Below are 26,156 nucleotides of genomic sequence, written 5' to 3'. Positions count from 1 at the left end.
GTTTTAACTTCTGAGAGAAGACAAGATTGAATTTTACTCTGCTGATGACCATAATGAAACCTCTGAATGATATAGGCTCCTCGTACAACTAATTATAATTGGTTAAGATGCTCTCCGATTTCTACAACGACCAATGGGAACACATGCTTTTTTCGTAAACATCACGTGTCCATTATAGATTTTGCAGCTTCAGCAAGACAGCATATGGCCCGAGAATGTTTTTATGGCTCGAGAAGGGCCCAGCGTACGATGCGTCATGCCCAGCACGTGATGCGATGACGAAAACTAGTATCGACTAGTATCACTATCTAGTATCAACTAGTGGTGATGGTGGTGTCGTCAAACCAATCACCACATTGTGCTTCTCTTGTCCCAGTTTAACAAGTCCTCTCTATCGAGTATTTCTGCGCCCTTCATGATTCTGTAGATGGTCAGTAGGTCACCTCTCTTCTTTGCTCCAGAGTCGGTAGCTCCAGTTTAGCCAATCTCTCCTTATATGACAAGTTTGCAAGTGCAGGTGCCATTTTTGTGGCTGCTCTCTGGATTCCATTTTCTTTATATTCTTTTTGGTACTGGGCGACCACAATGTCGCCGCATATTCTAGTCTAGTCCTTATCAGTGTGGCCAATATTTTTTAAATAATTTCTTCGTCCAAATATGTAAATGCCACTTTTATTGATCTTAGCAAGTTGTAGGATTCTCCGGCAATTTTGTTTATCTGTTTATCATAGGACACGTCGTTTGAGATAATTACACCCAAATCTTTTTCGGATCTCTCCTTCTTTACCTCCTTGGCTCCAATTTTATATTGTCCTGATATTCTATTTTTGTGTGTGTATTTACCTAGTTGTATTTTACGGGAAGGGGAACTATGCTTGTGGTGTCCCGTCTTCATATCTCGTTTTATCTAGACTGTTTTTGAATTCGTGTATCGTTTTTGCACACACCACATTCTCATATAACTTGTTCCAAACGTCTATTACCCTGTGGGGAAAACTGTTCTTTTTTAGGTCTCTTCTATAACTGCCTTTCTAGATTTTCTTTCCGTGCCCTCTTGTATCTCTACTATCCCATTTTATTAGATCCTCTCTATCAGTAGTTTCTATGCCTTTTGTGATTCTATAAATATGTGGTTAAGTGCAAACACACAGTTTCTATGTTGGGAGTTTATTACATCGATCTACACACAAGCACGTCAGGAAGTAATCTGTTTCCAGGCGGATGCTTGGAGGCCTAGCCTTGGGCATGGAAGCTCTCGCGACCCACTTTCCTGATACACTATTGCCAGGTGGAGAAAAGATTAGGCAGAACAATACAGACAAATACATAAATATATATATAAGAATATACTGATATAAGAGGATAATTACATATAATGAGGAATATGTGTGCAAAACGTTTAAGGGTAACGTTATACTAAATACCTTAATGCTATGACACGTAAAATTGGCAACAGCACATACGCTTGGGGCGTATGCCTAATGATTACAAAAGGATTACAAAGGCGGAGCATGCCGACAGGAGACCTTTTGATCCATATCTAGGTCGGATGCGAAAAAAAAATCATATTAATAATAAAATAATAAATAAAAACTATGATAATGTAAATAACAAATAAAATACATAAATAAATGCATAGGTATATTTAAATAATAAACAAACAGGTAAATAGTAAACAATAATAAATTGACATATAACTAATAATAAATGAAAATCAGACAGACAAATTATAACAAAACAAAAACAAATAATATAAGATAAATTATAATCATTACAGCATCTTACTTAGGTATTTATCTAAATGATTCTTAAAGCTTCGAACTGAACTACATTGCACTACCTGTGCAGGAAGTTTATTCCATTCATTAACTACACGGTTGGCAAAGTTGTTTCTACCTACTTCCAAATTGAATCTATTTCCGGACAGTTTGAGACCATTGTTTCTTGTCTGATTCTCATTCAATGTAAAAATTTTGTCACTTTTGATGTTGTCAATTCCCTTTAAAATCTTAAAGACCTGTATCAAGTCACCTCTGAGTCTACGCTTTTTTTTAGGGAAAACAGATTCATATGTTTTAGTCGATTTTCGTACGATTTATTTTTGATATTTGGAATCAGTTTTGTGGCTCGCCGTTGTACTTTTTCCAGTCTGTCAATGTCTTTAATGAGATTCGGTGACCATACAGAAACAGCATATTCCAAATGTGGACGAACTAACGATTTATATAGCTTGTTAATGAGTGATGGACTTTTGAAATCAAAAGATCGCGCAATCAGTCCTAGAATCTTATTTGCTTTCTCAGAGGCTGAAATACACTGCTTGGATGATTTGAGGTCGTTACTGATAATTACGCCGAGATCTTTTTCACTATCCACTTTTGTTAACGAATTTCCAAATAACTTGTAATCGTACATACATACATACATATACCAAGGCTTTTTCCCCCTTCCAAGGGAGGTAGCCACAAAGGGAAAGGCATAAAAACACTCCCACCCATTTCATCCCTAAATACACTCCACACCCCTCCCACCCTTCCTCTCATCTGAGCACCTCCTGGATGACGGGTCATCCCTGAACCCTGCCCACCGCCCTGGGTCAGAAGCAGTGTCGCAAGACACAGTACATCCACAGCAAGGCCGCTTCATTTAATCGGCGACCCCCCCTCTCCGTCCCCCTTTGCATATAAGGAGAGGACGGGGAGAAATCCCTTCGGGCTGCGTCAAAATTTACTCACACATACTACCCCCCCCCACCCCACCCCGCCCATTCCTCCTCATGCAGTCACAACATCATCCATATACAACCATTCTCCACTCACCTCTGTCTTCCGTCCTCTCCCTTCCTTCCTCAACAGACATTCCCCTCTTCCCCAAAGCCCCCTTTACCCCATCCATCCACCTCATCCTAGGACGTCCCCTCATGTTCACTCCCTCCACATCTGCCTTCCATACCTCTTTTACTAGTCTTTCTTCACTCATTCTTTCCATGTGTCCAAACCATCCTAATATTCTTTCATCAACCCTCTCTCCCAAATCCTTTTTCACCCCTGTTCTCCTCCTCACCTCCTCATTTCTCACTCTATCTAGCCTAGTAACCCCCACCATACTTCTCAGACACCTCATCTCAAACACATTCAAACTCCTTCTCTCTTCTTCTCTTATGTTCCACGTTTCTGCCCCATACAGTGCTGTTGGCACAATCACTCCTTCATACAGTCTCCTCTTCGCATCCATTCCCAAATGTCTATTTCTCATTACACTCTTTAAACCACCAAGGCATTTACTCGCTTCTCTCAATCTACATTCTACCTCCACCTTCACTCCACCTTTTCCTGCTACACTTGCACCCAAGTATCTAAAACTATCCACTTCCTCCAGTCGCTCTCCCTTAATGTTCACTTCCAGTCTACTGCCACTTTCACCCCTTGTACATCTCATCACCTTACTTTTACCCACATTTATCTTTAGCTTTCTTCTATCACATACTCTCCCAAACTCTGCCACCAGCTTCCTCAATCCCTCCTCTGACCCTGCCACAAGTGCAGTGTCGTCCGCAAACAACAGCTGGCTCACCTCCCACTTTTCTCCATTTTCTTTAACCATCTCCAATCCCTGACTCACTACCCTAGCATTCACCTCTCGCACCACCCCATCCATGTATAAGTTGAACAGCCAGGGCGACATAACGCATCCTTGACGAAGTCCCACCTTTACTTCAAACCACTCACTCTCTCCATTTCCAATCCTAACACATGCTCTACTACTCACATAAAAACTCTTGACAGCTCCCAAAAGCTTTCCTCCTATCCCATAAATCTGCATAACCTCCCACAGTGCCTTTCTGTCTACCCTATCATAAGCCTTTTCCAGATCCATAAAAGCCCAAAAAACATCCTTCCCCTTTCCTATAGCTTTCTCACATATCTGTCTTACCACAAAGATCTGATCTACACAACCTCTACCCGTCCTAAATCTACACTGTTCCTCACCAATTACTCCCTCTGTTCCTCTCCTAATCCTCTCAATTAAGATTCTCCCATAAGCCTTCCCTACTACACTCAACAGGCTAATCCCTCTGAAATTACTACATTCACACTTGTCCCCTTTTCCCTTGTAAAGAGGAACTATACAGGCACTACTCCAGTCCTCCGGTACTCTACCCTCTCTCCAGCAAACATTAAATAATCTCACCAACCAGTCCACCATCACTGAACCTCCCTTTTTCAGACATTCTGCATGACATCCATCCAGACCAGGTGCCTTACCTGCTTTCATCATCTTTACAACTGCCTTCACCTCATCCTTCCTTATTTCTCCTCCATTCTCCTCACTCATCACTCTCATTTTCTTCGTATTTCCCACTGCAGCTATCTTTCCTTCCCTATCCTCCTTCACATTCAGCAACTCCCTAAAATATTCTGCCCATCTTCCTCTCACTGCCATCTCTTCCATTATCAACTCTCCATCTGTACCTTTTACCTTTTCTTCCCTACTTGATTCGCCTCCTCTTCCTCTCTTAATTTCTTTCCAAAACATCTTTTTATTACTTTCAAAATTTTCTGTCATACTCCTACCCCATTTCACATCTGCTCTCCTCTTTGCCTCCTTTACCTTTTGCTTTACTTCTCTTTTCTTTTCTTTGTACGTCTCATATGACTCCCCTGTCCTCTTTTGTAACCAATCCAAATAACTTGTAATCGTACTTACTGTTATTTTTACCTATGTGCATTACCTTGCATTTACTTGTGTTAAATTTCATTAGCCACTTTTCAGACCATTGCTGTAATTTATCTAAATCTTCTTGAATATCTAATTGGTTTGAGTGATCATTTGCCACTCCACACAGTTTTGTATCATCAGCAAATTTGGACACAGTAGATTTTAGTCCATGGTCTATATCATTTATATATACTATGAATAGAAGTGGCCCAAGAACGGAACCCTGAGGAACTCCACTTGCAACACTTTTCCATCCAGAAGTTTTTCCATTTAAAACAACTCTCTGTTTTCGACCATTCAACCAATTACTAGTCCAACCTAATAGGCTACCACTTATTCCATGCAAAGCTAATTTAGTAAGTAGTCTTTCGTGTGGGACGGTATCAAAAGCTTTTGCAAAGTCTAGATATATTAAGTCTATATTGTTTCTTTTGTCATAATTCGAGATAACTGTGTTGTAGAATTCGAGTAAGTTAGTCACGCAAGAACGTTTCCGTCTGAAACCATGCTGGCTATCATTTTTCCGTGCACAGAGAGGGGAAACAAGTACCTGTGCGTGGTAATGGACTACTTCTCGAAGTGGCCGGAAGTCTGTGCTCTACCTAACCACGAGGCAGAGACTGTGGCTCAGTTCCTCGTGGAGGAGGTGTTCGTGCGCTATGGAGTCCCAGGGGAACTGCACTCAGACCAAGGACGAGAGTTTGAGTCGCGGGTCTTTAAGGAATGCTGCAGTCTGCTTGGCATCAATAAGACTCGTACTTCTCCCCTGAGGCCCCAGAGTGATGGTATGGTGGAGAGATTTAACGCGACGATTGTCCAGCAGCTGGCCAAGTACTGTCAGGAGGACCAACGCGATTGGGACGTGTGGGTGCCGTACGTTCTCATGGCCTATCGTTCAGCTGAGCATGAGGCCACGGGATTCACGCCAGCCAAGTTAATGTTTGGCAGGGAAATTCGTCTGCCAGTCGACCTCTCCACCGGCCGACCACCGGGAGCAGAACTCCCACATACCTATAGTGACTACGTGATGACGATGCAGCGGCGACTGAGGGAGGCTTCCCGCTGGGCGAGGCAACACCTGCGAGTGTCAGGTCAGGCTATGTGGAAGCAGTACCAAGGTCGCGCCAGAAATGCAGAACATCAGCCCGGCGACTTGGTCTGGCTGCATAATCCACAGAGAAAGCCTGGCAAGTAACCGAAACTCCAATCTGACTGGGAAGGACCATATAAGGTGACGGAAGTAATATCCGCAGTGTATTGCCAACTAGAAATGGCTGGTAGAAAACGGGCAAGTAAAATAGTACACGTCGATAGGCTGTGGAAACACCCAGTCGAGGGAGAATTTACCTGGATGAACGTGGTGATGTAGAGTCGAGAGACAGTGACAGTAGGGGTAGTAGTTGTGATGATGGTGATCATAGTCCTGGTGTTGAACGTGAATATGATCGTGATAGTGACACTGAGAGTGATGAAGGTGTAGCACATGAGGACTCGGAGAAAGAAAGTGAAGATGAAGTAGAGAGATCAGAGACCTGGTCGGCTTCCCAGAAGTAGGAAGTTACCAGCGTGGTTAACGGACTATGTGATTGACATTTGATGTGATTAATGTGTTCTTTGGATATGGCATTTGATGTGATTAAGTGACTTTTCAACACTTGCGTGGTATTTTGTTGTGTAACTAATAGTTGGAAATCTCAGTTAAGTCTATTATGCCTGTTTGGCCGAGGTATTTGAGGTGTACTACATTTAGTTTAGTACAATATTATAAAATGCTGTACATACAATTAAGCAAATTCATTTCCCTAGGAGAACAAAGGCTGCGCCACAGACCATAGGACAATCACAGTAAGTTGACTTTGCGTCCCTCTCTAAGACACCCAATATTGGGGAACTCCAGAGGCTACTGGAATAGATGAAGACTGATTACAATAATAATAATAAAAAACAGCTCGCTGCCCCTTGGTAGTAGAAAAATAAATTCAGTGAAGAAATAGTCCTCAAGTGCTGTGATGCTCTTATTTAAATAAGTCTGGTGTTGGATTTTGTAGGAAACAACTCCCGACAGAGGCGTTTTTAGTGTAGACAAGCAACGGTTTCACCGTTCTGTAGTGGTGGGCAGCTACTGGTAAAGTTACCGGTTTTATCGGTAACAGCCTTGACGGTAGCTTACCGGCAATAATTCTGCTACCGTTAAGGTTCCGTTAACCGATAAGCTATACCAAACACTCGTGGAGCGGTAAGCACGTCTCGGGTTGGTGGTACTGAGTGACGGTAGTGGTGGGCAGCTACCGGTAGTTACGGGTTTTATCGGTAACAACCTTGACGGTAGCTTACCAGCAAAAAATCTGCTACCGTTTAGTCTCCGTTAACCGATAAGCTATCCCATAATACTCAGAGAGCGGTAAGCACGTTTCGGCTTGGTGGTACTGAGTGACAGTACTGACGGCCCTACGTAGGATGAAAATTAACAGGAACGTATTCAACGTGCTAGATCGTCCTGCTCCCTTCTCGGCCCACAGATGCACAGTACGAAATGTACGTATTCGAATATGAAAATTAACAGACGTGCTAGATCGTTTTGTTCGCATCTAGGCCGCAGAGGTTCAGTGCAAAATGTACGTATTCGATTAGTCAGCCTATGTGATCTAGAAATGAAGAGGTGGTCAAACTGCTCGAAAACTTTTCAGTCTGCCTGGTTAAAGGATCCCCTGTTTAAAAAATGGTTAGCGGAAGTGAAAGAGGATGGAAATAAGGCACGTTGTAAAGTTTGTAGAACGGACATGAAAGCTCACAGAACGGGGAGATTGGAGAGACACTGTTTCCACACTTACCAGATCTTCATATTTAACTTTATATTTAATGTTTATTAATATATGCATATTTACATAAATGTACGCAGTTGCTCATGAAAGACACCATCTGCATGTTACAATCTATTTGTACTGTACTTGTATTGGAGTTAATCACAAACAAGTTCACAAATACAATTATCAGACTCGCACGAGTGATGACTGACAAGGATATATATATAAGCTATGGGTTGGGGCAGGGAATAGGTTCTCAGGACCTTCTACGTAAGCGCGATAAGGCCACTGCTAGACTATGCCAGCGCTGCCCTTGCTGGCCTCTCTAAGATCCAGATATCCAAGATAGACGCAGTACAAAACAGGGCCCTGCGCGTCATACTTGGTGCACCACCCTGGACCCTGGTTGCCAACATGCAACAAGAGACGGGAATACTGCCGGTCAGTGCCAGGATTTCACAACGTCTGGCCGCCTTCACTACCAGTCATCCAAAAGCAGAACTCTTTCCTACAGCGAAGAATAAACGCGACCCTGCAGCAGGACCCAGAGGTCTTCCCGATGAACAGATGGTCGGCGAAGCGGGCGCGACGCATCAGGGATTTACACCTGCAGGACCTCATCCTACTAAAAAGGAGGGATGTACCGGTGGATGGATATGTACAACCTCCGCCCTGGGAGAGTCTACCAGCCAAGATCTCAATAATGGCGATGAGGCGTAGTGCACCACTACCGCAACTGCGGGCGAAAGCTGTGGAGACTATGAGGGCCGTCACACCTGAAAACTCCGTGGTGTATTACACCGACGGATCAGTAGATGCTGAGCGTAGGACGGCGGGTGCGGCGTTTGTCACACAAGACACACGACAGGGAGTAAGGGTGTTGGGCGCTCGCTGCTCAATGCAAGCGGAGGGAATTGCAGTGGGGCTGGCGCTGACCCACGCCCTCAACACCCACCAAAGCCATGTTGTAGTACATACTGATAGTCTGTCATTGATACAAATTATCCATAATGACATACATCAAGACTATGTACAACTAATGACATCTTTGCTGTTTCAGATAAGGTCACTCCATGAGCAAGGACGGATAGTCGTCCTTAATTGGATCCCCGGACACATCGGCCTGCCGGGGAACGAAGAGGCAGATAGGGAGGCAAGGAAAGCAGCGACCAATCACCATATGGACGGCGGGATTGGTGTGCTCCCGAGTCGGGCAGAGATCTTGACCATCGCCACAAGAACACTGACCCGGCGAGAGGTAGAAAAGCACAAGTTGATGGCGCCCATGAGGCCGTCAGCCCTGTGGTACAAGAGGACTTCCAACTATGAGAAGTTGGCCACAGGAATGCGCCTCTCCAGGCCGCAAGAAGTGATCCTACATCGACTTAGGCTAGGATATCGATGTTTCTGGGAGATTGCGGGACGCCAAGAAGACTGCCAACACTGCGGCGCGGTGGGGGCCAATACGCTGGTCCACTACTTGACTACCTGTCCAGCGTCTGCATTTCTTCGAGCGGGTCCTGCCACTTCACCGGAGGGTCTAGTGAGGAGGCTGTTGGGCGCGATCAACCCATACCGGCTTCGGCGCCTAACGGAAGTATCACCTCCCAGATAATGCCCCCCATTTTATTCTTTTTCTTTTCGTGATGAATACACACTGAATATATAGCCTATGTACAACAAGCATATCCGCTCACCATGACTTTTTCTTTCTTTACAGCAAAAACGACTGGCCGTCCTTACCTGGTATCCCGGAAGGCATGGACTGAGACAAAACGACACATCAGACCGGGAGACAGAAGAGTACCGAAGAGATGGCTGCCAGCATATTTACCTTTAGTTTTGTAATACATTGTAAAAGTCCTTCAGACTTCTTAGGAAGTAGCGGGTTGTGACCCGCGCAAGTTTTCCTTTTGTAAATACTTGCAATCAATAGAAAAAAAAAAAAGGCAGGGAATACAGTATACCACAACAGACTCACGGAAAGCAGAGACAAGAATAAGCGGGCAGAGACGATCAAAGATTCTGGTGGATTAACACTGTGCCCATTGAAGTGGTCTCTACGACGCAAGGTAACGTGTTATTCAAAAATCATATTTTGTTAGTGATACGCATGTAATTATTATTCGCGTAGTCTAAGTAACTAATATTTGCGAGCCTTACCCTAGATTGGTGGAGGTGGCGCGCGCTGGCGATTCCGGTGGGCATGTATCCAAATGGATACACAGAATAAAAAATTAAAATAAAATATATGCGTGTGTTTTTTGCCCATATAAAGGTACTATAGTATAAATATAGGGATCGTAGAGTCCTGCTAATACAAAATTAACGTAATTCCAATATAAAAATGACAACTTTGAACAATTGAAAAAAACTTTGACAGAAATTCAAAGGGTTGAAATTGTGTTCCTGAGCCTAATATAAGAGGAACTTGGTAAAAAAAAACATTATGAAAATGACCTACATATGTCAATTCATCTCGCACAAAACCTTTAAAACCTCAATTGTACAAAAAAACTTTGTCCTGACTAAATGAAAAATGGGTGATTTTGGAAATGAATTTTTATGTGTAATGTGTAAAAATGATGCATGTAATTATTTTTCTTTTATGAAATTGTGTTTCTATGTAAAAAATATATTCTTTGTATGAAATTGCACTTACTTATAGAGACTGAAGTGGAGTGTGAGAGGGGGAGGGGGGATTGGTGCGTAGGCCTATGCACTGAGGGAGAGGAGGTAATGCTGTGACCTTACACGCACCCCCTCCCTACTCCCCGCCCACGAGAGTTGGAGTAACGACTCGGAGCGCAGGATTTTTATAGTGACGACGTTACAAAACTTGTGACTACACACCATAGTAGGATGAAATTTGTTTAGATTTAAGTCATAAAGGCGACTCGAACTTGGGACGTCACTACTGCCTCACGAGTCTTTTACCGGTAATTCCGGTAACGGCATTGTTGTTTACCGGTAATTCCGGTATTGAAATTAGCGGTATTTGCCCAGCACTACGGCGTTCTGGCTATGGCATGGAAGCTTGGCCTGCAGCGTGCCATGGAGGGAAGGGGCTTTAGCGCCTCTGCGAGAACCAAATATGAAATGTTGACAGGGTCTTATTTATCTTTTATACATTTTTTCCTTGAAGGAGAGTTTGTCTTCTTCTGCAACCCTGTTTGGAGATTTTTCCATTAGTTAATTTTTCTCTCGTTCTTTTAATTCCTTGTTGATTTCTATTTCTCTTGGAAAGTTCTTTCCCAAACTTTTTGTGGATTTACCTCACGTCAACTAGGATCATGTCATAGTTATATACAAGGTCTAAGTTTACTTAGACCTTGGTTATATAGACCTGGTACTACTCATTTTCGTACGATGAGTCTGTGATATATAAGTCTGGTCTGTTCGAGTTCAAGGGGTTGTTTTTTATTGGGTTACACAAATTTGCGTACATGTTTCGAATACTGTTTGTGTGGGTGAATGAGTGTTAATTATATCAACAAAATTTCTCGTGTAATTGTTTGTGATGGTATTTTGCAGTCCTTATGGGAATGATTGCCTATTGTTACGTAGGCTGCCCAATAAATTCATCAGCCTTCCAAATATTCTTGGAGGGATTTGTTTAATGAATGGTGAAGAGACTGTAGGCATTCAAAGTCCGATTTAGGGAGTGGTAAAATTATTTAATACTCAGTCCTGTAGCCACGTATTTGTATTTTTAACCATAAAATGTCTGCGCCCGCGTTTAGTTCGTTGGCTGAATTGAATTGAATTGAATTTTATTCGGATACAATCATACATACAATAAGTACAATACATACAAGACTCAATATTATACACAGTATATATAATTGTACATCCGAGGATGGCACAGAAAGTCAAAAGACTTAAGTAACTACAACCTCTGGTTTCGATACTGTCATGTTCAATACGGGTGACCCTACAGAAATCCAGTTTCTATCGACATAGCTCTGTAGTCATTAGAATACTTTAGTTTATCCACAAATGTCAAGGTGCTCTCAGAGCCTATCCGAGAGCTGACTGAAATGTTACCCCAGTATAAAAATAAGATCCATAAGAAGCGTCGAATGTTTACAAATACAAGCTACAGCTCCCTCGTAATCTCCGAAATAGGGAACTTCTGGGTGTGGATATTATAACGGCATTTCATAGACTTTAATTTCGGTGTAGTACTAGTTGAATATACCAAAATGAAAGTGCCAACCCACGTGGAGCTACAAAAAATAATGAATGCCCACAGGGGTGACAGACAAAGGTTGACAATTAAGCGGAACGCTGCACCTGCTATGTATTTGATGTACCTACTATTCATGAAAAAATTGGCACGAGAGGCAGATCTACTAGCGTTCAGGTTCGTAGCAAAAGTATTGCTTCTTATTATAGCTGAAGTTGTTGGTTGAATAAATGCTAGTCTTGAGGCAATTACCAAATATATGGTGACATATAATTGTGTCACCCATATTATTGAGTTACTGAGGAATTGTCATCAAGTAGTTACGAGATCAAAATGTTCAGATTTGGTTTAACCCTTAAATTCTTGTTGTAGATGAAAGACCATTTCATTAGATAGCTAGGTCAATATGAAAATGGAATTCCTGATATTTGAGCTGATATTTGAGAGCTGAAGTATACTCATATGCAAAATGAGTATATATAATGCAATTTGAATTATCCATCTAGCTGTCCTAGTTCTCGCGATATTGCATTTTGAATGGAATTAAATCGGGCCTATTTTGTCCGAGGAAATCGTGCCGAAACGTGCGGTCTGACTAATCGCCGATCAAACGTAAACAATGACGGTTTTTACCGACAGGCACAATTTTATATAAAAATTTAGCATATGGCTGCATTATTTGACCTATTTTCTTTTAAGATGTGTGATTTCCATGTAATTTGATCATAGAATTACGTTTTTATCCTCTGCAAAATTACCCACCACAGCTACGAATACCGTGAAATTACATGAAAATCACACATTTTAAAGGAAATAGTTTGAATAATTCAACTATATGCAAGCTATTACACTAATAACACAATAGTAACAAACTTAATAGTGTAGTTTGATCCATACCACCAGTGATCATAGATAGCGGGCAGGACGAATCGTAGCTGTGGTCCGTAATATTACGGAAGATAAAAACGTAACTTCTCTTTGATCAAATTACTTGAAAATCACACATTTTAAAGGAAATAGTTCAAATAATTCAACTATAAGTCTATTACACTAATAACATAATAGTAAGAAACTTAATAGAGTGAAGTTTGATCCATACCACCAGTGATAGATAAGATGGCGGGATGGATGTTGATGTTGTTATCCGATAATCCGACCCGATAGAAAAAAACAACTAATTAAAACTACCGATTTCTCAGCTCTACCGTAACACGCTGCCTTTATTTTGGTATTAGAATAATCCGCGAGACTAGTAGTTTTCGTTTATTTTGGTTAGTTGCCAGAACTCTGAATTTATTTAGCTCATTTTTTACGCTGAAACATAAACCAATTTTCGATTTACTGCTGAATGCAAGCCGCCATGTTTATCTTTTGTTTTTATGTACCGGCATGTAACTGATGATGTAATTGTTTGAAATTTACCACGATCGTAGTAAATACACTCGCATAACATTTGTATGAATGAAATTTCCGGCTGTATGTAAATTTGGCCGTTTGCATGGCGTGCGCATAAAATGACGCGCTATTGTGCTCGTCATCAATGGTGGCGCCTCTGGTGGTGTTTGACCTACCTACATTAGAAACAAAATACTTATAGATTTTTTAGAATAGCTTGAAAAATAAGATAAGGGAGATACATTTTTTCTAGACTATTCCAAATATTATTATATAGATATGGGCGCATCCACTCGTGGCGCCACTATCGCACGTGTACTGTTTACAATGCAATCTTTTGGGCCCCATTTAAACAGTCTCACTAATTGCCGAACAAAACCGAGAAAAGCCGAACAAAACAACAAAACCCAAACAAGGACGGGTTTTGCTCAAATGCATACTTCTACATATATATGGTTGCATTATTTGAACTATTTTCTTTAAAATGTGTGATTTCCATGTAATATGATCAAAGAGAAGTTATGTTTTTATCCTCTGCAAAATTACCGAACACGGCTACGATTCGTCCAGCCCGCCATCTATGATCACTGGTGGTATGGATCAAACTACACTCCTTTAAGTTTCTTACTGTTGTGTTAAATTACATGAAAATCACACATTTTAAAGAAAAGAGTTTAAATAATTCAACTATATGCAGTCTATTACACTAATAACACAACAGTAAGAAACTTAAAAGAGTGTAGTTTGATCCATACCACCAGTGATCATAGACGGCGGGCTGGACAAATCGTAGCTGGGGTCGGTAAAATTGCAGAGGATAAAAACCTAAGTTCTCTTTGATCATATTACATGGAAATCACACATTTTAAAGAAAATAGTTCAAATAATGCAACCATATATATATAGAAGTGTGCATTTGAGCAAAACCCGTCCTTGTTTGGGTTTTGTTGTTTTGTTCGGCTTTTCTCGGTTTTGTTCGGTTTGTTCGGCAATTAGTGAGACCCCATTTAAATAAGTATGTCTCAGTTTGAATGCTTGCATCTTTCAGCGCATGCACAGGGTATTCAAATTATCTTGTTGTGCAAGTGTATGCCCAATTCTTCAAATACAAACAAATTTTCACGGATTTAAATGAAAGTTTGGTTATCAACCTCGGCAAAATAGTTTTCCGAGTAAAAATATTAAGTTAAGGCCTCAATAAAGCATATTGTAAATTAAATGAACATGTTTTTTTAATCTATTTTCTCATGGAAAGGAGAAGCTTAAGATCGTTGGTTAATCGACATTTGAGCTTTATTGTATCACATGTAGGCATATAGTCACATGCGAAACCATGCTCGGCGCTGCTGTCGCCATCTTTTGCGCCCCATTGGATTTTGATTTTGTTTGGCTTAATTTGAATGCTTGGAGCGTTCAGCACATCAGCAGGGTATTAAAATTATCTTGTTGTTAAACAAGTGTATGCCCAGTTCTTCAAAACTTTACTAATTCTTACCAATTTCAATGCAATTTTTGATATTAGCATTGGCAAATTAGTTTTCCGAGTAAAAATCTAAAGGCAAGAAACTAAATTATATAATATTTAATGTAATAATGTTGTTTATTAGCCTCTATTATACCGGATATGAGCAACTTTGAAATCGTTGGTAATAGTGCAGCTGTGCAAAAATCTTGAAGCTTAGATGCCTACTCGACATATTGTTGCCATGGCAACGTGATAGGTGTTGGTAAGAATGGTGATAGAGGAAAGTCCTGCATTATTTTTGACATGCTCAGGAGATTTGTTGACCCATAAAACCTTCACATGCCAAGTTGCATGTCAGTTGGGCCAGCGGTTTGGATTTTATTGATTATTTCTAAATTGACAACAGTTGCCATGGGAACATAATAGATGTTAGTAAGAACAGTACAAAAGGAAGGTCCTGCATTGTTTTTGATATGCTCAGGTGATTTAAGGATTAAACAAAATTGAAAATTTTGTGGCCATATCTATATTATATGTAGATATGGGCGCATCTGCTCGTGGCGCCACCATCGCAAGTGTACTGTTTACAATACAATCTTTTGCGGCCCGTTTAAATAAGTTTGTATCAGTTTGAATGCATGCATCATTCAGCGCATGCACAGGGTATTCAAATTATCTTGTTGTTGTGCAAGTGTATGCCCAATTCTTGAAATAGAAACAAACTTTCACTGATTTAAACGGAAGTTTGGTTATCAACCTTGGCAAAATAGATTTCTGAGTAAAAATATTAAAGAAGGTATCAATAACCAATATTGTAAATTAAAGAACCATGTTTTTTAACCTATTTTCTCCCGGAAATGAGAAGCTTAAGATTGTTGGTTAATCTACATTTGAGCTTCATTGCAATACATGTAGGCATATAGTCATGTGCGAAACCATGTGCAGCGCCACTATCGCCATCTTTTGCGCCCTGTTGGATTTTGATTTTTGTTTGGCTTAGTTTGAATGCTTGGAGCGTTCAGCACATTCGCTGGGTATTAAAATTATCTTTTTGTTAAACAAGTGTATGCCCAGTTCTTCAAAACTTTACTAATTCTTACCGATATCAACGCAATTTTTTATATTAGCTTTGGTAAATTAGTTTTCCGAGTAAAAATCTAAAGGCAAGAAACTAAATTATATAATATATAATGTAATAATGTTGTTTATTAGCATCTATTCTACCGAATATGAGCAACTTTGAAATCATTGGAAATAGCGCAGCTGTGCAATCTAAGAATCTTGAAGCTTAGATGCCTACTCGACATATTGTTGCCATGGCAATGTGATAGGTGTTGGTAAGAATGGTGTAAGAGGAAGGTCCTGCAATGTTATTGACATGCTCAGGTGATTTGTTGACCCATAAAACCTTCACATGCCAAGTTGCATGTCAGTTGGGCTAGCGGTTTGGATTTTATTGATTATTTCTAAATTGACAACAGTTGTAACAGTTGCTATGGGAAGGTCCTGCAATGTTATTGACATGCTCAGGTGATTTTTTGGCCAGCGGTTTGGATTTTATTGATTATTTCTAAATTGACAACAGTTGCCATGGCAACATGATAGATGTAGTAAGAACAGTATAAAAGGAAGGTCCTGCATTGTTTTTGATATACTCAGGTGATTTGTTGACCCATAAAACCTTCACATGCCAAGTTGCATGTCAGTTGTGCTGGTGGTTTGGATTTTATTGATTATTTCTAAATTGACAACAGTTGCCATGGCAACATGATAGATGTTAGTAAGAACAGTATAAAAGGAAGGTCCTGCATTGTTTTTGACATGCTCAGGAGATTTGTTGACCCATAAAACCTTCACATGTCAAGTTGCATGTCAGTTGTGCCAGTGGTTTGGATTTTATTGATTATTTCTAAATTGACAACAGTTGCCATGGCAACATGATAGATGTTAGTAAGAATGGTATAAGAAGAAGGTCCTGCAATGTTAATGACATGCTCAGGTGATTTGTTGACCCATAAAACCTTCACATGCCAAGTTGCATGCCAATTGGGCCAGTGGTTTGGATTTTATTGATTATTTCTAAATTGACAACAGTTGCCATGGCAACATGAGAGATGATAGTAAGAATGGTATAAGAAGAAGGTCCTGCAATGTTAATGACATGCTCAGGTGATTTGTTGACCCATAAAACCTTCACATGCCAAGTTGCATGTCAATTGGGCCAGTGGTTTGGATTTTATTGATGATAATCTGAAAATTGACAACTTAATAGTTGCCATGAAAAGGCAAATATGGTATGATGGAGATGTCACACATTCTTTTTAACATGCTCATGTGATTTGTTGATCCATAAAACCCAAGTATTCCAAATTTCAATAAAATTGGACCAGTGGTTTGGAGTTTGTGTGTATTTCTTTACCAAAATCTTTACAAATTACCACCCTTAATTCTAACATTTTGTTATGGTAAAGTCTAGCCAAAAATGCGGAATTAAAAAATAGTAAAAAATTATCACATCTCCCTTATTTTTCAAGCTATTTCAAAAATTATAAAAGTATTTTGTTTCTAATAAAATTGCCTTTCATATGCAACAATAATTTAAGGATTACAAAAATTGAGTTTTGTGTCCGTAACTATAATTACCAACCAAAACTGACCAAACCCCAATAAGGACGGTTTTTGCTCATATGCACAATTTTATATAAAAAATTAGCACATGGTTGCATTATTTGACCTATTGTCTTTAAAATATGTGATTTCCATGTAATTTGATCAAAGGGAAGTTATGTTTTTATCCTCTGCAAAATTACCGACCACAGCTACGAATACCATCCAACTCACTAATAACTGACCAAAACAGACCAAACCTGAACAAGGACGGTTTTTGCTTAAATGAAAATTTTTATATAAGAAATTAGCATATGGTTGCATTATTTGACCTATTTTCTTTAAAATGTGTGATTTCTATGTAATTTGATCAAAGAGAAGTTATGTTTTTATCCTCTGCAAAATTACCAACCACTGCTATGAATACCATCCGACTCACTAATTACTGACCAAACCCGAACAAGGACGCTTTTTGCTCAAATGCACAATTTCATATAAAAAATTAGCATATGGTTGCATTATTTGGCTTATTGTCTCCCTACATCTTTTTTTGTACCAACACTTTACATATCCTTTTTCTTGTTTTTGTCTTGGAACATACTTTTCCACTCCTTTATAAATTTTTATCAAAATATTCCATTTCTCTTCTACTGTTGTTTCCTTCTGGTGTATCCTTTCCCAGTCTGCTTTTTGAAAGAATTCTCTAGGGGGACAAGTGTGAGTGTAGTAGTTTCAGAGGGATCAGCTTGTTGAGTGTAGTTGGGAAGGCTTATGAGAGGGTCTTGATTGAGAGGATTAGGAGAGAAACAGAGGGAATAATGATTAACAGTGTGGATTTAGGACAGGTAGAGGTTGTGTAGATCAGATTTTTGTGGAAAGACAGATATGTGAGAAAGCTATAGGAAAAGATAAGGGTGTTTTTTGGGCTTTTATGGATTTGGAAAAGGCTTATGACAGGGTAGACAGGAAGGCACTGTGGGAGGTGCTGCAGATATATGGGATAGGGGGAAAGCTGTTAAGAGCATTCAAGAGTTTTTACGAGAGTAGTAGAGCTTGTGTTAAGATTAGAAATGGAGAGAGTGAATGGTTTGAAGTAAAGGTGGGACTTCATCAGGGATATGTTATGTCGCCCAGGCTGTTTAATCTATACATGGATTTGGTGGTGCAAGAGGTGAATGCAAGGGTGGTGGGGCAGGGGTTGGAGATGGTTAAAGAAAATTGAGAAAAGTGGGAAATAGGCCAGTTATTGTTTGCTGACGACACCGTGCTTGAAGCAGGATCAGAGGAGGGATTGAGGAAGTTAATGACAGAGTTTGAGGTGTGTGAAAGAAGGAAGCTGAAGATAAATGTCGTCAAAAGTAAGGTGATGAGATGTACAAGGGGAGAGAGTGACAGCAGGCTGGAAGTGAGCATTAAGGGAGAGAGACTGGAGGAAGTGGATAGTTTTTGATACTTGGGTGTGAATTTGGCAGGAAAGGGAGGAGTGGGGATGGAAGTAGAATGTAGATTGAGAGAAGTGAGTAAATGCCTTGGTGGATTAAAAAGTGTAATGAGAAATAGACATCTGGGAATGGATGCTAAGAGGAGGTTATATGAAGGAGTGATTGTGCCAACAGCACTGTACGGGGCAGAAACATGGAACATAAGAAAGGAAGAGAGGAGGAGTTTGAATGTGTTTGAGATGAAATGTCGGAGAAGTATGATAGGGGTTAATAGGCTAGATAGAGTGAGAAATGAGATGAGGAGGAGAACGGGTGGAAAGGGAGTTGGGAGATAGGGATGATGAAAGAGTATTAGGATGGTTTGGACAAATGGAAAGAATGAGTGAAGAAAGATTAGTAAAAGAGGTGTGGAAGGCAGAGGTGGAGGGAGTGAATATGAGGGGGCGTCCTAGGATGAGATGGATGGATGGGAGATAAATGTCTGTTGAGGAAGGATGAGAGAGGACAGAAGATAGGGGTGAATGGAGAAAGGTTGTGTATGGATGATGCTGTGATGCATGAGGGGGAGTGGATGGGGGATGGGGTGTGAGGAAGTATGTATGAGAAATAAATTAACACAGCCCGAAGGGATTTCTTCCTGTCTTCTCCTTTTCTGCATGAGGGGACAGAGAGGGGGGTTGCTGAATTAATGAAGCGGCCTTGCTGTGGGTGTGCTGTGTCTTGCGACACTGCTTCTGGCCCAGGGCAGTGGGCGAGATGAAGGGATGACCCGTCATCCAGGAGGTGCCAAGATGAGAGGGAGGGAGGAGGGTGGAGAGGAGTGGAATAAGTAGGGGATGGAATGGGTGGGAGTGGGTTCTATGCCTTTTTCTTATTGGCTACCCCCTGTGTAAAGGGGAAAAACCCTTTGGTGTATATATATGTGTTTGTATGTATTATTATTATTTTTACTTTTGAAGTTATTTTTGCTATATCAATTCCTATTTATATACCAAAGGCTCTATCCCTTTGTAAGGGATGTAGCCAGCCAAGGCATGCATCTACCCCCATCCATTGCCCATTATCATAGCTTCCCATTAGAGAGAGTGGGAGGTAAGCCAGTTGTTGTTTGCTGATGACACTGTACTTGTGGTAGGGTTAGAGGAAGGTCTAAGGCAGATAGGGACAAAGTAAGGGAAGGTATGTGATTGGAAGTTGAAAGTAAAAGTGGGTAAAAGTAAGTGTACAAGTAGTGATGGTGGCATTAAGCTGGAGATAAGTCTTAAAGGAAAGAGGTTAGAGGAAGTAGATAGTTTTAAGTATTTAGGGTCACGTGTAGCAGGATATAGAGGAGTTAAGGTGGAGGTACCATTTTTAATGTATTGAAGCATGTAATCTTTAAAGCAAGTTAGCAGTACATTACAAAGCATTACAAAAGCATTTCAGCTGTGGCAGAAATACTCTATGTGATTACAGTAATAAACTCAGCTAGTGCAGACAAATATCTCCATTGTTTTGTTATGATAATTTGATTTTTTTCAGTAATGGCAATAATGCAGTCCTTTTCACTAATATATACAGTCTATATCAGGGTTTCTCAACCTGTTTAGCCATATCGCCCCCTTTTTCAATTGAAAAAAAGGATCGCCCCCCTTAATTGGAAAATAGTAATAAAAATTATTGCAACAATGATAAACAACTTATTTAAAATGTTTTACTCATGTTGTGTTTTAATGAGATCCTTGGGCCTGGTGCTTCACTGCTAGATCTTTTATATTAGGCTTAAAATTTGTCAGAAGCAATAGCTGTGATGTTTTTTGCCCCCCTGAGCTCAAAAATCCCCCCCTGGGGGACGATATCGCCCCCATTGAGAATGATTGGTCTATATCAAGAGCTTTTTCTCCCTTATAAGGGAGGTAGCTAAGTCACATACCTATTCCCACCCATTTCACTCCTCTCCACCACCCTTGCGCTGGGTCAAACACAATGCTGCAAGGCCACTTCACATATTGGCAACACCCCCCTCTCCATCACTCATACAGAAAAAGAGAAAATAGGGAGAAATCCCTTGAGGCTGTGTCAAAATATCATTCACACATAAGCACCCCCTGCCCCCCTTCCCCCATATCTCCCTTCCTTGCATAACAGTATTATCCATTCAGTCATTCTCCACTCACCCCTATCTCTTGCCTTCTCCCTTCATTGCTCAACAGATATTTCCCTCTTGCACAAATTTTTATATTAGTGAAAAGGACTGTAATATTAATGATAATGTCATTTGAGTACTATTATTATGGATTAAGGCTAGGTAGAAGTGACCATCTGGGGTAAGATTATAGCTTACAGTAGCAACTTCCCATGTAAGACACAGGAAGATTTTGTAGCCAAATTTTCAGGGAAAAATGCATCTTATATGCCATGAAATACAGTAAATTGTAGAGTGATGGGAGCAAGCACTGGTATGAAAAGTGTCATGAAAAATAGGTATTTGGGGATGGATGCAAAGAGAAGATTTGAATGGGTGATGGTGCCTATGACTGTTTGAGGTAGAGACTCAGATTTTAAGAGATGCAGTGCAGAAAAGGGAAATTTAAATGTGCATGAGATCAAATGTTTGAGAAGTATGGTGGAATTTATAAGGATAGAAAGAATAAGAAATGAGGAGGAGAGTGGGGATAGAAAGGGAGCTGGCAGATAGGGGTGATGAAAGAATAGTGGGATGATTTAGAGACATGAAAAGAATGAGTGAAGAAACATAGCAAAAAGAGTATGGAAAACAGGTGGTCTGAGTGAATTTGAAAGGAAGACATAGAATGAGATGGATGGATGGATGTGGTAAAGAGGGCCTTGAGCAGGGAAAAGATAGGGTAAAAAATAGGTGTGAGTGGAGAATAGTTGAGAATGGACAAAAGATTGATGTGGTCCAAAAGGATTTTTTGTTTTCTCCATGTTTGGATGAGGGGATGAGAATCGTCACCAAATAAATTAAGTGATGGGGCCCTGCTGTGGATGTGGTGTATTGCTTCTGACCCAGGCAGTTGGCAGGAGACAGGGATGACCTTTCATCCATGTGGGACATGTTAAGAGAAACTGTAAATTGAGATGAGACCTCTCTAATAGCTCACATTTTCTGAGTTTTTTGTTTTGTTTAAGTTAGGATTGGTTAGGTATTGTCATGTATTGGCAGGGGTTTACTGAATACATTTATACCAGTCATGATACTAATTGAATTTGTGTTGCTTGTATAGCATTTGCAATATCATGGTCTGAACAGTGATAATTAAAACTTGCATATTTCTGTCAGTAATGGGATAATCATTGCATATCTATGTGTCAAGGGCATTTTCATCCTTATAATGGAGGTAGCCAAATCAAAAGACAAATACTCATTCCATTCCTATCCAACACCCTCTCCTCCCTCTCATCTTAGCTCTTTGCATAATCTTTGTATATAAACTTTATCTATACATCAGTATAGATAATGAACCATTTTAAGACTACACCAAATTGTGCAAAAAAAAAAGATGTTGAGAGTATTTACTGCAAGCTGGACATAAACCCGATATGAAGTTGTGAATGCTCAATACCAGAAAATCCCACATCTCACTACTATGAAAGCAGTTGACTTTAGTTTATTTTTTCTATATGGTTGGCAACCTTGAGAAATCTCAAATTTTCTCACAGTTTGTGATGGATTTTTAAGAGGGAATAAGAATGCTGTAACCATAACCAATGTGTCATGAAGGGAAACTGAATGGGGCAGTGGAAGTGGACTTGAAATTCCCCATTCTATATTGTTCTCATACATATACCAAAGGCTTTTTCCCCTTTACATGGGGGGGGGGGGTAGCCAAAAAGATAAAGGCATAGAAACCACTCCCACCCATTCCATTTCCTATATATTGGAGGGTAGTGGAATATATAGGAAATGGAATGGGTGGGAGTGGTTTCTATGCCTTTTTCTTTTTGGTCACCCCCCATGTAAGCCTTTGGTATATGTATGTATGTATATTTTTCTCTTGTGAAGTCATCATGAAATTTGAGCATTTCTTCTTTGTTTCAGCCAGCGAAGGCAAGTCATCAGGGAGCGTGATATCAAGAAAGCTGCCAAGAAGGTATTAAATGATTTTTCCCTGACAGAAAAAATTAGGAAGAGGAATCTTCAACATATGACTTCAGAAGGAGAGGATGTGGAGGCAGGCGATAGTGATGCGAGTGTGAAAGACGAAGCAACCATCCTTGATGAGGAATTGTCTGATATAGATGAAGATTAGGAATGATATTTGTTTTTTAATGAAAGGACCAACTGTACCGAAAGGTTTCCATAGAGAATTCACTAGGCCAGAGTTCACCTCTGCAGTTACCTAAAAAAGTATGCCACTATTTTTTCATCCATATTTATCAACAAAGATAAATATGTATAAAAAAATAGTTGCATACTTTTTAGGTAACTGCAGATGTGAATTCTGGCCTGGTGAATTCTAACTTACACTTGTCAGTGGAACCCCATTTATGAAAGAAGTCAAAATCTATCTGTCTATATACCAAGGGCATTTCCCCCCTTATCAGGGAGGTAGCTATGTCAAAAGGCATATACCTACAAGAATTGCATCTGTGCTTTTGACACACATAGGTCAAAACCCCCAACAAAACATATTCTTTCAAGCATCTGTTTAAGTGATGAATGTAACAAGTCACTTCAGTCTGTAGAGTAATTCAAAACTTAAGTGGTATTCTTAACAAGAAAAATGTAGTTTCATTCTACTAATCCAGATTTTACAGAAAAAATGGGATAATGATGGGCATATATATAAATGTGAATTTCAAATATGAAGCACTTAGAATACAAATGGAGAGTACACCAAAAACAAGTTTTGAGATACGAGCATTTAGAATTTGGCAACTTGCAACAAACTGCAATGCCATTTATTAGTCTATCTCCATGAAACCTTGCATTTTTCAAGGTAAATGTGTTTATACCATGCATACTATGTCATTAGTGGATTTGTTATGAAATGTGTGTTGCCTGATGAAATGAGGCTACCTGAAAATGTGGTCAAGTGCAAAAGAAATTCACAGACATAATGAATATAGGTACACTAATGACAATTGAAGTACAGGCATGCATCTTGGCTTATCTGAAAATGTGGGAGAAGTGGTAATTAGTAACCGAGGAAGTCTTAACTGTATCAACCTCCCCCTTCAGTAGATGGAGGTATTGTGTTGTTTGTTGGATAAACAGGCTTTCATAATACTCCTTGAATACATCAGTTATGTAGGACAATGTAGGATGGAGCACTTTTTACCATAATGTGCACCAAGTTACACCAACTTAGAAGGATGCTTATGAAACCCAAATGAGTTTTAACCTACACTCCCTGGATAAAGGGGGGAACTGAGGAATGTACCAATAAATAAAGAAATGGGAAGTATGGTGTATTCACCCTTTGTATTCTAGGCAGCTCATATAATAAGTAATCATCTTGTATTGTAAAATACAAAAGCTTAAGAGTTCAGTTAACTGTGGTCAAGAGTTTGTCTAGAAAAAAAAAGAAATAGCTTGTCTGGTGTACAATTTAACTCTGGTAATCACATGTGATGGATTAGTTTTCTGGTTAATGAGGTGAAACTATGTAAACTAGTTAATATGATGTCATACATAAGATAATGTTCTGGTTACCTAGGGTGTACTTTATACAGCTGGGAGAAGGTCCTTGGTGTTGGGTTAAACCATGTCTCACTTGAAGAAAGGATTAACCTGATTGAGAATGAAGTTCTGGAACTCTTATGAAAAGTACTACAGGACTTTAATGTTTCTTACTTTCATGAAAAATGGACGGACAAAAATGCAAAATTGTACAATTCTTCATCAGTAATACAAAATATGTGTTGACCAGGCCAGTGCACTGTCTCTACTTGTAAGATTTGCTTTTGATAGTACAACTGCATTTTTTCCTCCATAATGAAGTTGTCAGGCTTAAGGAATATTTGTGTTGACTCACTACAGTACCTGGAATGAAATGAGGCCTTCATTGTATAGAAATAAGATAACTAAAATAATGAGATAGCCCTTGGATCTTGAATAAAATGGAAAGTGTTCGTAGCCAAATTTCATTGTCTTGTGCTAAGAGACTGGACATTTCAGTATAGTAGTAGTAAGCAATGTGTGAATCAATAGTGCTAGGAGTGGTAGCAAAGGTTAAACCTGGGAAAAAGTGGTAGGTGGAGTTAATGATGTTAATGCTGTAAAAAAACATTAGAATGTTGAACATGTAAAAGTGTGCATGAGTGAGTTGGAGAAGAATGTATAGACTAAGGTGATGACCTGATCCATGAGCAGGTTGTGCTGGGAATGAACTGGCAGTAATGCTGGGAAAATTATGACCTGCAGTCTTTCAATCAATTTGTTTGTTGCCCCATGTGTTTTGCAGGAGACCCATAGCTCTCAAGTAACTAGCAACAGTCACCAGACTTGGTCATAAGTCACTCAAGGAAGAAGTGTTGTTTTGGTATCTGGTGGGGGAATATAGTACAAAGTTTTCTGTATGATGGTTTTATCTGTGGAGGTCCTCTGTAAGTGGCACCATCCTAGCCTCCTGATAGGGGGAGTTTTGCAATGTTAAACTGAATCATCATCATCAGTTTGTTTATGTCGCTAGGGTCTTTACAGTTTAAATAGGAATGAATGAAAAGGACAAGTGATTGGAGTGAAAAAGGTAAGGAATTTCCTTTCCTATAATATCTAGCCTTTTCATTTGTAACAATCATATAGAAAAATTGTGATTGGTGTTTTGTTTGCTTGTTATATATATCTTTGGGACCATGGGTCTGATGAGAGGGAGCAGGGCCAATGGATGGATAGACTGATTGATTGAAAAGATGTAAATTTTGGGTTCTCTCCCTTTTTTCAGTTTGAAAAAGAAGTTAAAAATGATACACCAACTTGAACTACAAATTCTATTTTTGTTTTTTGTAGGGCATAAGTAAATACATATTTTTAGGTTTTATTTTTACAGCATGTCATAAAGTCTGAATATTAACCAAACAAGAATATTTACTTACATGATGTTTTTGTATACCTTTTTTATATAAAATTATGGTTGGATTTTCAACTGGTTTGATTTCCATGTTATTATTATTTTTTTCATATTAAAAAAAGTTTAGTTAATACCCTAATGCCAAATCTACCATCTATATACAGTATACCAAAAGCCTTCCCCCATGTAAGAGAGGTAACCAACCAAGACATACACCCAGCCTCCACCTGTTTCACACCCATCCAACACCTGTTTGTTATTACCTTTTATTTTAACTCCTTGTGGATGAAAGGCCATCCTTGCCCCCCACCCCACTGCTTGGGCCAGTAACAATGCAGCAAGACACAGCACCTCCAAAGTGGGGCCTTACAAATAAAGCTGGTTTAACCCCCACCACTTCATTTACGTGGTGACCCTCCTCATCCACTTAAAAGTAAATAGAGAAGACAAGGAGAAATCACTTTAGGCTGTGTCAGTTGATCATCCATTCACAACCATCCTCCTCTCGTTCTTATCTCT

The 26,156-nt window shown here is 39.8% G+C and overlaps 2 protein-coding genes across 2 annotated transcripts; both read left to right on the top strand.

Annotated features, from left to right (window-relative positions):
• Positions 1–8,283: 8,283 nt before the first annotated feature.
• On the top strand, positions 8,284–9,138 carry LOC143029859 (uncharacterized). Its single transcript, XM_076192981.1, has one exon. The coding sequence runs from the start codon at positions 8,284–8,286 to the stop codon at positions 9,136–9,138; it is 855 nt and encodes a 284-aa protein (XP_076049096.1).
• A 2,459-nt stretch (positions 9,139–11,597) lies between these two features.
• LOC143027013 (uncharacterized) lies at positions 11,598–25,707 on the top strand. Its single transcript, XM_076187849.1, has 2 exons — positions 11,598–11,889; positions 22,664–25,707. Exons 1-2 carry the CDS (start codon positions 11,729–11,731, stop codon positions 22,872–22,874), a joined length of 372 nt encoding a protein of 123 aa, XP_076043964.1. The 5' UTR covers positions 11,598–11,728; the 3' UTR covers positions 22,875–25,707.
• The last annotated feature ends 449 nt before the right edge of the window (positions 25,708–26,156 follow it).

This window comes from Oratosquilla oratoria, chromosome 1 (assembly GCF_046742065.1).
Source record: "Oratosquilla oratoria isolate Oo_2021 chromosome 1, ASM4674206v1, whole genome shotgun sequence".
In the NCBI taxonomy this organism is placed as follows: Eukaryota; Metazoa; Arthropoda; class Malacostraca; order Stomatopoda; family Squillidae; genus Oratosquilla; species Oratosquilla oratoria.
Note: the sequence above shows the minus strand (reverse complement) of the source record. Positions and strands in the feature narration are given on the sequence as shown.